Source organism: Sceloporus occidentalis, unplaced genomic scaffold (assembly GCF_023333645.1).
Source record: "Sceloporus occidentalis isolate IW3139 unplaced genomic scaffold, rSceOcc1.0.p SCAF_7, whole genome shotgun sequence".
Classification (NCBI taxonomy): Eukaryota; Metazoa; Chordata; class Lepidosauria; order Squamata; family Phrynosomatidae; genus Sceloporus; species Sceloporus occidentalis.
The window spans coordinates 90,394,350-90,408,213 of record NW_028316987.1 but is presented as its reverse complement, the minus strand read 5'-3'; the positions used below and the strand labels follow the sequence as shown (position 1 = coordinate 90,408,213).

Here is a 13,864-nt window from a genome sequence, read left to right as displayed (position 1 = left end):
TTGGCATCATTTTAACTGCCGTGGCTCCATCCCATGGAATGCTAGGATTTGTAATTTGTTGGGGCACCAGAGCTGTGTGACAGAGAAGGCTAAATGTCTCGCAAAACAACAAATCCAAGAATTCCATAGCATGGAGCCATGGCAGTTAAAGCAGTGTCAAACTGCATTTTTGCACAGTTAAAACTAGTGCACCAGCTGTGCCCATTCCTTGACATGTCATATTTAGCTACAGTGACACATGCCTTGGTTACATCCCGTTTGGACTACTGTAATACACTCTATGTGGAGCTGCCTTTGGAAACTGTTCGGAAACTTCATTGGGTTCAAAATGCAACAGCCAGAATCCTGACCTGGCCAGTTACAGGGAGTATATTGTTCAAACAGCTTCACTGGCTACCAGTTCATTTCTGATCACAATTCAAAGTGCTGGTCATAACCTATAAAGTGCAATGCAACATAGGTCCAGACTCTTTGAGAAACCATATCTCCCTATACGAACCTGCTAGAACCCCAAGATCTTCAGGAGAAGGCTTTCTCTCAATCTCATCAATATCCCAGGCCTGCTTGGTGAGGACACAAGAGAGACAGCCTTCTCAGCGGCTGCTCCCACCCTTTGGAACTCCCTTCTGGGAGAAGCAAGGCTGCCCACCTCTCTGCTGGCCTTTCGCCAGCAAGTAAAAACATTTTTGTTCAGGCAGGCTTTTAAAAATCATGGCAGGGTCTTGTGGAAATGCTTAAAGTTGTGTGATTGCTTATCACACGCACAAGCAACACACTGTGTATCCGAGGGAGAAAGTAGCATGAATGCAAATTTAATTATCACATGAGTACGTACTCATCAAGTTTGTGATTTTGAATTAGCATGTTTGCACGTGCGGTGAGTGAGGAAGATTTTGCACTTCCGTTTCAATACAAGAGCTTCCTGAGAAACAAGCTATTCCTGGGATCTCACACATTTCTATTTAGGATGCAACCCATTTGCGTGCGATGTCATGTGAAAGTCTTTTGTGAAATTACATGCAATACATTGGATAACCCCGGATTCTCACTCAGTTAATTTTCCCCATGTGATAAAGTCCCATTTTTAATAGTCTGATCCTGAGCTGCCTAGCATTTTAAGTGTCAGTATCAACATTTTTAGAAGTATGTAAAAGAAAAAAAGAAAATTCAGTGGGAAGAGAAAATGTGAGGAGGAGAAAATTTGAAAAGGAACAAAGAAGAGCGATTGAAATAACATTAAGTACAGTGTCATGCTACTTTACATACTCATAAGAAAATACACTTGTTTACAAAGAAATGCCTGTCTCAGTCCCAAAACGTCTCTTTCACAGAAGGTAGATGTGTTATCACTGGTTGTTTAGTGGAAACCACTCTATCTAGGCGGCATTTGGAGAGCTTTTCAATATTAGCTAGTGCATTAAACAGTGATCTGCCCCAGGAAGGGGACATGGCAGTATTTTGAACTGAGACAAAGAAAGCAAGAGAGCAAAGGAATAAGGTGATTGGAAGCAGCTATGTCTCTAAGGATCTGCCACATGGTTGGAGCATGTATGCTGCTTGCCTCTGCTTATATATAAATCAAACATTAGAAGATTCTGTAAGTTTCCAGTGATATCTCCTTCAAGAAAAAAAAAGCCCTCAGCTTTTTGAACATCTGGAAAAAAATGAGGAACTCATAAAATATTATCTGGTTTATTTATTTTTAGTTTAAGGAAGCATGCACACAATTTCAGGAAATAATAATAATTATCCCTCCTCTCCCTACGGATCGAAATGGGTTACCAAAAAAAAAAAAAGAGAAGGAAATAAAATACAAAGCATAATCAAAACTATACAATCCTCAACCCTCCACCAACATCAAATTAAAACAATCAGAATTCCCTACAGCAAATCTGATTGAGATGACTGACAGTCATCTTGCCTTATTTCTTTTATCTTTTGTACTAGAATAAGGCAACCTCCGTATTCTGGTTTCATGGAAACTGAGATGGTTGTTGGCCAAATCCACCTTTTGAGCTGAACTTTAAAGCCAGGTTCCTACAACAAAATCCATACCACATCCAGTAAATCACCAGGGCTCATTTGCAAACCAGGGAACCATGTAAATGCTCATGTTTGTCATATTGCTTGGCTGTGAAATTTCTTGTTCTCACAGCTGTGTACAGTGAATTACAGATTGTGTATCTTTCATTTTTCTGTTTAAGGTTGTAGTGAATGCCCTTGCGGGAGCTATTCCTTCCATTGGGAATGTGCTACTTGTCTGCATTGTCCTCTGGCTCCCATTTAACATTCTAGGAGTACAGCTGTTCAGAGGAAAATTTTGGAGCTGCAACTCCTCTGTTCCAGTTGTAAACAGGAATGACTGCGTCCAGATCAATGCACCGGTCAACTTTGACAATGTTATGAAAGGATATTTGGCTCTCCTTCAAGTGGTATGTTCAGTCAGGGATATATTCTATAGCTGTAAAGCAAAACAGATACATGTAGCAAAAAAAAAAAGAAAGGGGGGGGATTTTCTCTATTCTGATTTCTAAAGGATTTTTATATATTAGTTTTTGCATTAAAAATATTTTTTCCATGCTGTTCCAATATTGGATAGTTTAAATAAACTAGATGATAGATAGATAGATAGATAGATAGATAGATAGATAGATAGCATGACTGAAATATAACCATTATTTGCTGCTGTACACTTGCAAAGTGTGAATTGACAGGATTAAATTTATAACTCCATGTCAATTGAACCTCCTGCTTTTGAAAAATCTATATATGAGAGATATGGAAGGCAGCCCCATCTCTGTTTTTATATACATATGGGGCAGAAGTGGGGGGAAAACCCTAATATCCTTGCCCCATCAGGTCTACTGTGGATCTTAGCAGACAAATGGGGAATAGATAGTAAACTAAATTCACTCTGGGAACACAGAACATTTTTAGAGAGGAAGAAGCGAATGATGCAGGAATATAATTCCACTCCTCCATCTTGACATTTGTTTCTGCAAAGACAAATTAGGCAAAATCGCTAACAAAATGCTTTAATAACTTGTTTTATTTCTATGCATCTTTATCAAGGCAACATTTAAAGGCTGGATGGAGATTATGTATGCTGCAGTAGACGCACCCTCTAATGTAAGTCATGAAATGTTGTTACAGAATTTCTTTTGTTGCGTGTTTTATTGAAGAATTTCACTAATATGTTATTTAGATAAAACAGTGTGGTTCTTGGTGGTCTCTGACTGACATAATTGGTTTCACTTTGTGTTTTGTACCAACTTTATGTTGTTTCTGAAACTAAATTTTAGTAGGTTACCATAACAACCTGATCTTAAATTAGAATTTATTAACTAATTTACTGGCTTTCCCCCAAACGGAACCCTCCATAACTCAAACATGTATCAAAGCAAGGTGCATGATGTTATAAAAAAGGTAAAAACATTTTTTATAAGCTGTCATACTAAAACATCAATACTTTAAAATAACATAAAATCATTTAAGACCAGGGTAATAACAGTAAAAACATGCACTCCATTAATGACCTTTTCACATTCAACCCTTGGTCAAGCATTTGGGGAGATATAGTCTTTTCAGATCATCTGGACCTGAGCCCCATAGGACTGTATAGGACGGGTCATGGTGAGCACTTCAAATTGTCCCAGAAACAAACCACTGGGTAGTGAATTTTTTTTAACAAAGGAGTTTCATGTTCAGATGCAGGACAAATATGTTTTTCTTGTGCTGAAGTTTCCAGGACACTGGAGATGTCTGGGTCTAGTTCTAAGGACAATTCCTTCCCACTCTCAGATCCTCCTTCTGAATGCAAGCCTCCCTCTGAATGCACAGCCTCCCTCTCCTTCAAGAACTGGGAGCTGGAAACTGAGGAGTTTATCACACGGGAGGAATTTCTCTTAATTTTGAATGAAAAGAAAGTGGGGCCAGAACGCATTCATGTGAATTCGCTAGTTCAGCGAATTTATGTGAATTCGAATTGCATTCAAACTGACTTCCCATTGCCCGAAAATAGCTTGCCATTGCCTGAAATTGCGTGTGGCAGTTTATCACGCAATAATGTTAAACCTCATGATTGCGTTCGGATTGCCATTGGATTATACTTCCAATTTCCCTCGTCTGATAAACTCCAGAGATCATGATAATCAATTCATTTGGAATATGGTGCTGGAGAAGAGTGCTGAGGATACCTTGGGCGGGTTACAAACCGCCAAAAAATACGTATGGAATACGTATTAGGGTTAGGAAGGGGCGGTGCTTCCGCACCCCCCTAACCCTAGTACATATTCCATCAGTACAACATGGTGGCACCCCTTCCACATGGGGGCCGCCATGTTTACGTATCGGACGCTGTGCGTCCGCACGTATCGTGGCGTCTATGACGTCGCGAGTCCACCCCTGGCGCCTCGCGACGTCATAGAGGCGCCGCTTAAAGAAGCTCCATTTCGGAGCTTCTTTTTCGGTCCGTGCAGGAGCCGCGCGGTGTGGCTGCTGCGGCTCCCACACGGAGCAAACGGCGGCGGCAGACCACCGCAAAGCGGCGGTCTGTAACCCACCATAGACAGCTAAAAAGGCAAACAAATGGGTCCCTGAACAGATCCCTAGAAGCCAAGATGATAAAGTTGAGATTGTCATATTAGTCCACATCATGAGAACGCACAAATAATTGGAAAAGACAATAATTCTAGGAAAGGTGGAGGGATCAAGAAAGAGAGGAAGGCCACATGGTAGATGGATGGACTCTACTAAGGAGCTCTTGGGTATGAATTTTCAGGACCAGTGGAGGATAGGGAGTGTTGGAGATATCTCCTCCACAGGGTCTACATGAGTTGAAATCAACTAAAAACCGATTAACAACAACAACAACAACAACAACAAATTAAGAATGGGCATGATAAGTTATTGGTTCCTGTTTAATTATGCATGTCTTTCCTTTCTGTTTTATTTCAGGATAAGGAACTGCCGTGTTTTGAAAACAATCAATTCGCATACATCTATTTTGTGGTCTTTATCGTATTTGGATCATTCTTCATGTTGAATCTATTCATTGGAGTTGTTATTGACAATTTTAACCAACAAAGGAAAAAGATATGTATCTAGTCAGGGCGGACTTAACTTCATTACAAAATCTTTCAACATCACAAAGTATATCTGGCATGTGGGTTGGGATCACATTGAATATGTGTACAATATATTGCTTTACTAATTTACAGATGAGAATGTTCCCATGGAAAGCTAAGGCTGAGGAAAAGTGATCCTTGGCACCTTGGTAGTCAAGCCCTGGTTTTAGTCACTTAAATAAGAGTACAGTTCTAAAACCAGCAGTGTTAGGATTGTGTAGTGGTGTCCCTGTGTTGGCTTCTGCCAGTGGAAAGGAAACCAGCCAGTATATTTGTGGAGGCCACAAGAGATATTTTAAATTTAATAAAAGTGTTATTATCATTTACTTAGGTGGAGAACTCATATTTTTGTCAGAAGATCAGAAGAAATATTATAATGCACTGAAAAAACTTGGTACCAAGAAACCCCTTAAACCTGTTCCACGGCCACTGGTAAGAAAGCAGCAGACAGAAATGCAATGCTTTGTTAACATCTGACTTACAGAAAAATATTTGAAATATCATAGTAATATAATCAGTTTAATATAAATTAATTCTGAGCTTTGCTTGCATAGTCAAATTGGTTACTTAATCCCACAGAACCAACAAGGGCTCCTGAGGCATTGTATAAAGAAATTTATTACAGCATAAATTTATATTGCAGCAGGCAAACATACTGTATATACTCATGTATAAGTCTAGAAATTTTAGTAAAAAAAAATTGACCCAAAAAACTCTGTAAATTCTTTGGCATATTTTTCCTTTGCTTCATCCTTTACATCCTTAGCTAGCAACTCTACATTTTATTCTCGACTTATCCTTGGGTCATATCAAAATCCAAAATTACGGTCCATAATTTTGTCTCCCAGAACCTGTCCTCAACTTACAACGAGGTCGACTGTACACGAGTATATATAGTACACAACTGCTAATAGTCATTAACATCAATTATTACTTATATTATTATTATTATTATTATTATTATGAATTAGATTATAGCCAATTGTTATATAATTTCTGAATATATTTTTCCAGAAAGAACAGAGAAATCAGTGAGCTCAATGTTCCACAACAACCCTCCCCCCAATAATTAGGAATACAGGTTGATTCTGAGATTGCATGTTTAATTTGTCAAAGATCTGCACTGCACTTTGTTGGACCAGAAGGGAGCCAGTGCTTACTTCCTTTTGAAAGAATCTTGGACTGTCATTTACTGGATGACACAGACCAGATCCATTGTGGGCCAGGCACTGGTTTCTTGCACTGTTAGGGTTGCTGGCCAGAGGAGGGATAAATCAGGCCAATCTAGTCAGGAATTTGTCATAAAAGTGTGTGATTTACCTATCCGGATAAATCAAACTATAATAGAAGGATAATCTAATGCTACAGATCAGAGCTTAGAAATGTTGCTTTTTTGGATTATGGCTTCCAGAATCTCCTAGCCAGCATGGCCAATATTGTGCTGGCTGAAAGATTATAGGTTTAATCCAAAAACGTAATGTTATCCTTAGATCAGTGAATGGCTTGCTGATTTCCTGAATCTAGATAACTTTGAACTGAAATTGAAAGCTGCCTGAATCCAAGGTACCTGCTACTTCTTGGTCTGACCATTCTGACAGACTCCAATCATCCTGGAAGCCCAAACATCTGGCAAGAGACTTTGTTTCTTAGTTTATTTGCCTTGGCATGAACTGCCATTAAGGTATTTGGTGAAAAAGTGAACGTTTCACACGCTTATGATGATCTTCTGTGTCACTTTAGAATTGAAAGTTGGTTTTAGAGTATTAGTGGACAACTTGTGGGACTTCAAATATTGGTAGACTCCATGTACCATCCCCAGGCAGCATAGTCAGTGGGCAGGGATGATAGGCTTTGGAATCTAACTACACCTTGAAGGGTATAAGTTGCCCATTCCGACTCTAGAGTTAAATCTAGGTGAATTATACTGGAAATATAGTGCAGTTTGACACCACTTTAAGTGCTGTCGATCCATTTTATGACATACAATCCTATTTTGTATGCAAATAGATCTTGTAGTACCTTTGAGGCTAACTGTTCAAAAGAAGTTGTAGCATAAGCTTTTGGAGTCTTGGTCTACTCCAGATCTGTAGTTTTACAAGGTCTTTATCCTTCTCTGTCATAAAACAAATCCCAGGATTCTGTAGGATGGAACCGTGGCAGTTAAAGTGGTGTCAAAGTGCATTATTTCTACTGTGCAGATGCACCCTCAGACTATTAGTACCAGCATGCACAGCCTATGTTCCCATGTCAAAGCAGCTCTTCTTTGTATTCACCAATGCCATCTTGATTGTGAGAGTCATAAGAAGAAAAAGTAAACAAAATGCAGGTGCATTTTTAAAAAGCTAACTAATTTACCTCACTACATTGTTAGAGTGCTATATTCCACTTTAACTGCCATGACAACATTCTATCGAATTTTGGAGTTTGTAGTTTAGTGAGGCCCCAAACTTCTCTGGCTAAGAATTCTAAATGCCCCTCAGTAAACTGCAAACCTCAATTCCCCATGATGTTGTCATGGTAGTTAAAATGGAATATAGTGCTATAGCAGTGCAGTATGATAGACCTGCAGATCTCTCAAGGAAGTGTGCCATACTGTGTACTGCATACATCAGCCTACAAGTCTGCGTTCAGTTTCAGGAAAACTGCTCCCCAGTTCTAAGTATTATGATAAACCAGAAACCTGAGCTCCACACAGTATAACCATCTAGTTCATAAATAAAAGATTGCCTTAACCAAGTACACTATTTTTTCATGCCCAGTCATTCATGTTGCCTGAAAGAAAGAAAATTTATTAGTGAATCTGAAGAATTGGCTATCACTTCTGCATTGTTTTGGAATCCTCCAGTAATGTCAGAACTTTTTTTCCACCACAGAACACTTGCCAAGGAATCCTTTATGACATTGTAAACAAGCAAGGATTTGATATTTTCATTATAAGTCTCATTTTCTTAAATGTGGTGATCATGGCAGTGGAACATGAAGACCAAAACCCAGAAGTCAAAAAACTCCTTGAAACCATAAATCTTGTCTTTGTTGCTCTCTTTACTGGAGAATGCATCATGAAAATGCTGGCTTTGAGGGCATATTTCTTCAGGGACAACTGGAACATATTTGATTTTGTGGTGGTGATTCTTTCTATACTTAGTAAGTAAAAACCTCTCATCTTGAACTGTATTTTGTCAACACTAGGTAGATGCAAAGTGAGACTGACTCTTGCATTTTAAAGAAGTTTCATTCTCCTCTCTTACATTCTAGGGACTTAGAAATCAGTGGGGTTGCAAGAATGTAATAGAATACAGAATATAGCTTGATGAGCTATTCTAATCCAGCAAAGGCAATCTGTTATGGAGATAGGCTTCTGTTCATTGGTCTCCTTTCTGCACCTGACCTATGTAAAAGAATACTCCAAAATGTGAGATTATCTCTTTTGGATCAGATCCCAGTGCCCTTAAAAGTTCATCAGAAGAAGCTCATCACTGATCAGTGAAGTGGACAATGGAATAAAGTGCCTGAATCCACTTACCCTGAACCAGTAACTAGTAGTGGCAATGCAGATCACTGCCAAATCTGTTTCCTAGGTAGCAGCTGGACAAACCCCCACCCCACCCCACCCCAAGTTTGGATCAGGAACAAAACTTTCAAACCTATTGTAACACCATATAAACATGCACATTCTTTTAATAAAGTACCATATTTCAAGTTATCATGCTTCAAGAGAAAAACCTGAAAATATGGTGCAGAGTTTCTGCTTAACACTTGGCGAAAGAGGATAAAATTGGGCTTTCCGGTATTAGGGAAGACTTTCTAGCTACAGGAAGAGGAGGGTCACCTTGCACTATGTTCTTACAAAAACTGTATGCTTGATTTGCTCACCTGTCCCAGTGATCATATACCTTCTAATCAAGGCAGTGCTATAAAAAGGGTATGTGATATTATGCTTAACTGACATTGTACCGCTATGTCATCAGTGATCACATGATAGATTGGATCTCACTATGCCTAATGCTAAAGCAGAATAGTTTTCTTAATAGTCTCACCAACAATGCTGAAGGCAACGGCAATTCTTTGCTCTAAGAAGGATTGGTAACATCAACTTTTTGATTAATGATTTAAGTCCTGACAGGATTACCAACATTGTTTTCTAGGCCATGGTTTTGTATTCAGTTCTGTCCTTCACTACTGGGTTTCTGGATGAGGAAGTAGAACACAATAAAAATGGAACAAACCAATGCAAGAAGCATGGGGAAAAGGCCTTAGTACATCTTTCCTCTATGCTCTCATTTCTCCCATTATAGTAATCAATATAATATAATAAGACTTATGATCAACTGATTTCTGGCAGGAATCCTGCATGGGAATTCAAACATTAATTACTGCAGTTGATAACATGATAGAGTTAAATATGGAAATTTGTTTAGCATAAAATGGAAACTACATTCCATTGGCCTCCTCTGTAGCTCCTTTCAGAGGTTTCAGGGGGCTGACTGTTTATAGGGAAAGGGCTTTTAATAATGTGTGGCACTGTCTGCCTTTATTGCTCGATAATGGATATAGAATCATAGAGTTGGAAGAGACCGCAAGGCCCATCCAGTCCAACCCCCTGCCATGCAGGAAATCCAAGCATCCCCAACAGATGGCCATCCAGCCTCTGTTTAAAGACCTCTAAGGAAGGAGACTCCATCACACTCCGAGGAAGGAGTGTGTTCCACTGTCGAACAGCCCTTACTGTCAGGAAGTTCTTCTTAATTTGAGGTGGAATCTCTTTTCCTATAGCTTGCATCCATTGTTCCGGGTCCTAGTCTCTGGAGCAGCAGAAAACAAGTTAGCTCCCTCCTCAATATTTCACCCCTTCAAGTATTTAAATTTAAATGTATCTTTTAAATAGCTTTAACTCTATTGATAGTTTAATTATACTTATAAGAACAAAAATGATATTGAAAATGATTAATTTATTGTTACTGTTAAATCATTACAAATTGAGATGCAGTACCTCTGGGAAAAGAGAACAACTGTAGTTCCAGATGTGATAGGGAGTGATTGCAAACAGACTTATGGAACATGTGAATGAAGTTGCCATAGACTGGATCACAAGAGCATAACTACAAAAACTGACACTGCTTGGAACATGCTTGCATTACCCAATGTTAAATCTCTGATTCCTAACTTGTCCAAAACCTCAGTCAGTATCATGTAGTAGATTGTGGAGTGAGATGATAATTGCAGGTAATTGTAAGAAATGTGTTGTTGTTGTTTAAAAAACAGGTTCTGCATCTACCCAACTTGGTACAAGGTTCAATTTCCCACCCACCATCCTGAGAATCATTCGAGTGGCCCGGGTGAGCCGACTCCTGAGGGTCATTCGAGGGGCCCGGGGGCTACGGACCCTCCTTTTTGCACTGCTGATGTCCCTTCCTGCTCTTACCAATATTGGGCTCCTGCTTTTTCTGATCATGTTCATTTATGCTATTTTTGGCATGGGCAACTTTGCCTGTGCCAGTTTGAAAGGAGGCATTGACAACATTTTCAACTTCCAGACTTTTGGCGGCAGCATGCTTTGCCTCTTTGAAATCACAACGTCTGCTGGTTGGCATAGCCTTCTCAACCCAATGCTTGACAGTAGTAGTAATAGTATTTGTTCTGGCCCCTCACAGAAAAAGGGCCCTTGTGTTAACAGAGGCGTGGCAATTTCCTATTTTGTTAGCTACATCATTATATCATTCCTTATTGTTGTTAATATGTACATTGCTGTCATCATAGAGAACTTGAATGTGGCCACTGAAGAAAGCACAGAGCCTTTGGGTGATGATGATTTTGAAATTTTTTATGAAGTTTGGGCAAGATTTGATCCAGAAGCAACCCAATTTATTTCTTATTCAGCACTTTCAGACTTTGCAGATGCTCTGGTGGAACCATTACGTGTACCCAAACCAAACGGACAACAGCTGATGGCAATGGGCCTCCCAATGGTGAATGGAAATAAAATCCACTGCTTGGACATTTTGTTTGCTTTTACCAAAAGGGTACTGGGAGAAGCTGGAGAAATGGACGTGCTGGAGACAAAGATAGAGGAAAAATATCCAGAGAAGATTGCTTATGAACCCATAGTAACAACTCCCAAGCGGAAACAGGAGGAGAGTGCTGTCATTATCCAGAGGGCTTTCAGAAAACATCTCCTTCACCTTGCAATAAAGAAATCATGCCAAGAAGCCAGTGTGGGAAGCCTCTTTAAAAACATACCTGAAGAGGAAGATGGCTCTGTTTACATGATAAATGAAAGCGAAGAAGACAGTGGGTCAGATGATTCCCAAAGTCCAGCCTGTGTATTGATTCCACCATCTTATAGTAATGCCACTGCTGGTGATATTCCTCAGGTGAAGATCAAAGACTGTAGCAATGATGACACCAAGTGAATTACAGTTTGCTGTTTTCTTGCTACAACCTGATTTTCTAGAAAATGCAATGTTCAATTATATTTCTGTCTCTGTAGTCAGCTTAATTAAAGCTAACTGTCTGTCTATGAGATTTTATGACACACAGTTAACTCTGCAGTGTTTCCATTGAGAAGTTGTCAGAAGAACTAAAAAAATGTAACTGGGGGTCATAAATAATAGTTAAAGGGAAATAATTTGCACTTTTTCTACTCAGTATTTTAAACTGATAGGTGTTTTGTTAACCTATTACTGTACTTTAAGCATTGCATATTCCAATAAATCTGGGGCTAGAGAGGCATAAATGGATGCTAAGATTGGCTGATGAGGACTTTCTGCATTCCAAAATATATCCCATCATCTCTTTATTTCTCAGTGCTGTCTGGGCAATGTTCTGCTCATTCAAAAATATCTTCTGGAGTCTGGACTTGGAAAGAGAGCCAGGCTGCCAGAACAGCCAGACTTACTGGTGCATCTCTGCAAAAGTTGGCCTCCTTATTGCTAAAACTACTGTGTATACTCAACTATAAGTCAATCTCATCTATAAGTCGAGGGCAGGTTTTGGGCCCAAAATTATGGATTTTGACATGACCTGTGGATAAGTCGAGGGTAAAACTTAGGGACATGTAATAAAGTAAGGAAAACAATGCCAAAGAATTTATAAGATTTCAGCTGGCTTAACTGTTTTTTCTCACACTAAAGCCTGAACGAGAGAGTAGAAGAGGAGCAATGCTTCCAGGACAGATTTCACTCTTGCCTTTCATCAGGAAATATTTCATTTTTTAATAAGAGTAAAATAGTAGTACTTACATTAATCTGTGGATAAGTCGACTGAGTTTTTTGGAGTCAATTTTTGACTAACATTTCTAGACTTATACATGAGTATATACAGTAGGTAGCCACTTGCTGTTAATGTGATTGTAGCAGTCAAAGAGTATACCTGACCTGCTTTCTGATTTTTGGTTGGTCTCATGGCCATCTGTCAGGGATGCTTTGATTGTGATTTCCTGCATGGCAAGGGTTGGACTGGATGGCCCTTGTGGTCTCTTCCAACTCTACGATTCTATGATTCTTGCTTGTCCCTTTCTTTTGCCATATCTCGGTGGTGATGCACAGGCTGCTCCCCTCTGTAGTTTTCCATCAAATCACCAGCTCAGGATCTGCTGTCAGTTCAAGATAATATTTTGGCACAGAGTCTTTTTTCCCCAAAGGAACATCAGTACCATATGGTGAGGCAATTGTAATACAGAAATGCCTTCCCTTTAGCCAAATTGGGTTTTGCTTCTTCCATTATATGGATTTTGTAAATGTCTACTAATCAAAGTAACCATTTCCTAATGTCTTTATACAACACAGGTAGTGAGGATAAGTATAACGCCTATAAAAAATGCAGCCGTTGCATTTTCCTGGAGTTTGGCTGCATAGATTCATGTAACATTTTAATATAAGAACTGGATTTCTTAAATCAGTGATGGAGATTGTGTGGACTTCCAGATGTCGCTAGACTGGAACTCCCATCAGTCCAAGCATGGTGAAAAATGCTATGGATTACAGTACAGTGTTGTCTAGAGAGACACATTTCTCCACCATTTGCTTGCATCACTGTAATATACATATTCATAATGCTTAAGCAAGCTAACAAATGTACCCGCTTTGTCTATGTAATATGAATAGTATTTCAGAAATTATAATACTTCAATAAAAATGGATTTGGAGATTTGAATGCTTGTTTGGTCTTTTCACTAGAAATGAGTGGGGAACTTGGAACTTCTATTCAAGTGGCTAACCATGGATCATTTCAACTTATCTTTCTCTATGTCTGGGGAGGAAAGTGTCTGTATAACTTAAATAAGGTTTCTTGGGAACCATGCCGAAGACCCTTTGGTGACTCCTCCGAATGTACGCTTGCATTGGAGAACTCTCTGCTCCTGCTGGGCGTTCTTTATCCAACAACACAAGAGCTTGTGAACCTGACGTTCTTGTACATTACACGTTAGATGGAGGAGATGGGCAGGAAGACTAGACTAGATCTAAAGTGCATCTATTGAAATAAAAGAAGTAGCTAGTGAGCATGGTGGATGTCTTAAAAACGGACACCTGTATAACAGCCTAACTCCATTAGGGGGCAGCAGCTTCTAACATTTTGTAATTCTAAAGGCTTTGACACATTCCAGTGCTATGTCCACTGTCCATCATACTCTGTGATTTCCCTAATGCAAAAATGATAGAGTCTCTAAAGCTCTATGAAGATTATCACTCTCCCACTCCTAAGAAAGAAAGAGTCTTCAGATTCATTTGTTAACTAACAGG

General features: G+C 39.3%; 1 protein-coding gene across 5 annotated transcripts in view; it reads left to right on the top strand.

The window, feature by feature from the left end:
- Positions 1-13,199, top strand: part of LOC149310079 (sodium channel protein type 5 subunit alpha-like) — a 45,088-nt gene extending 31,889 nt beyond the window's left edge. For 4 of the 5 annotated variants that reach the window (XM_089533645.1, XM_089533644.1, XM_089533642.1 and 1 more), the window contains 6 exons: positions 2,205-2,432; positions 3,073-3,129; positions 4,957-5,094; positions 5,454-5,558; positions 8,000-8,270; positions 10,389-12,992. In XM_089533645.1, the coding sequence (XP_089389771.1) occupies positions 2,205-2,432; positions 3,073-3,129; positions 4,957-5,094; positions 5,454-5,558; positions 8,000-8,270; positions 10,389-11,536 (1,947 nt within the window). In that variant the 3' untranslated portion in view covers positions 11,537-12,992. Of the gene's footprint in view, positions 1-2,204; positions 2,433-3,072; positions 3,130-4,956; positions 5,095-5,453; positions 5,559-7,999; positions 8,271-10,388 lie in introns of all 5 variants that reach the window. The other variant, XM_089533646.1, reaches the window with a different exon arrangement.
- Positions 13,200-13,864: the final 665 nt, after the last annotated feature.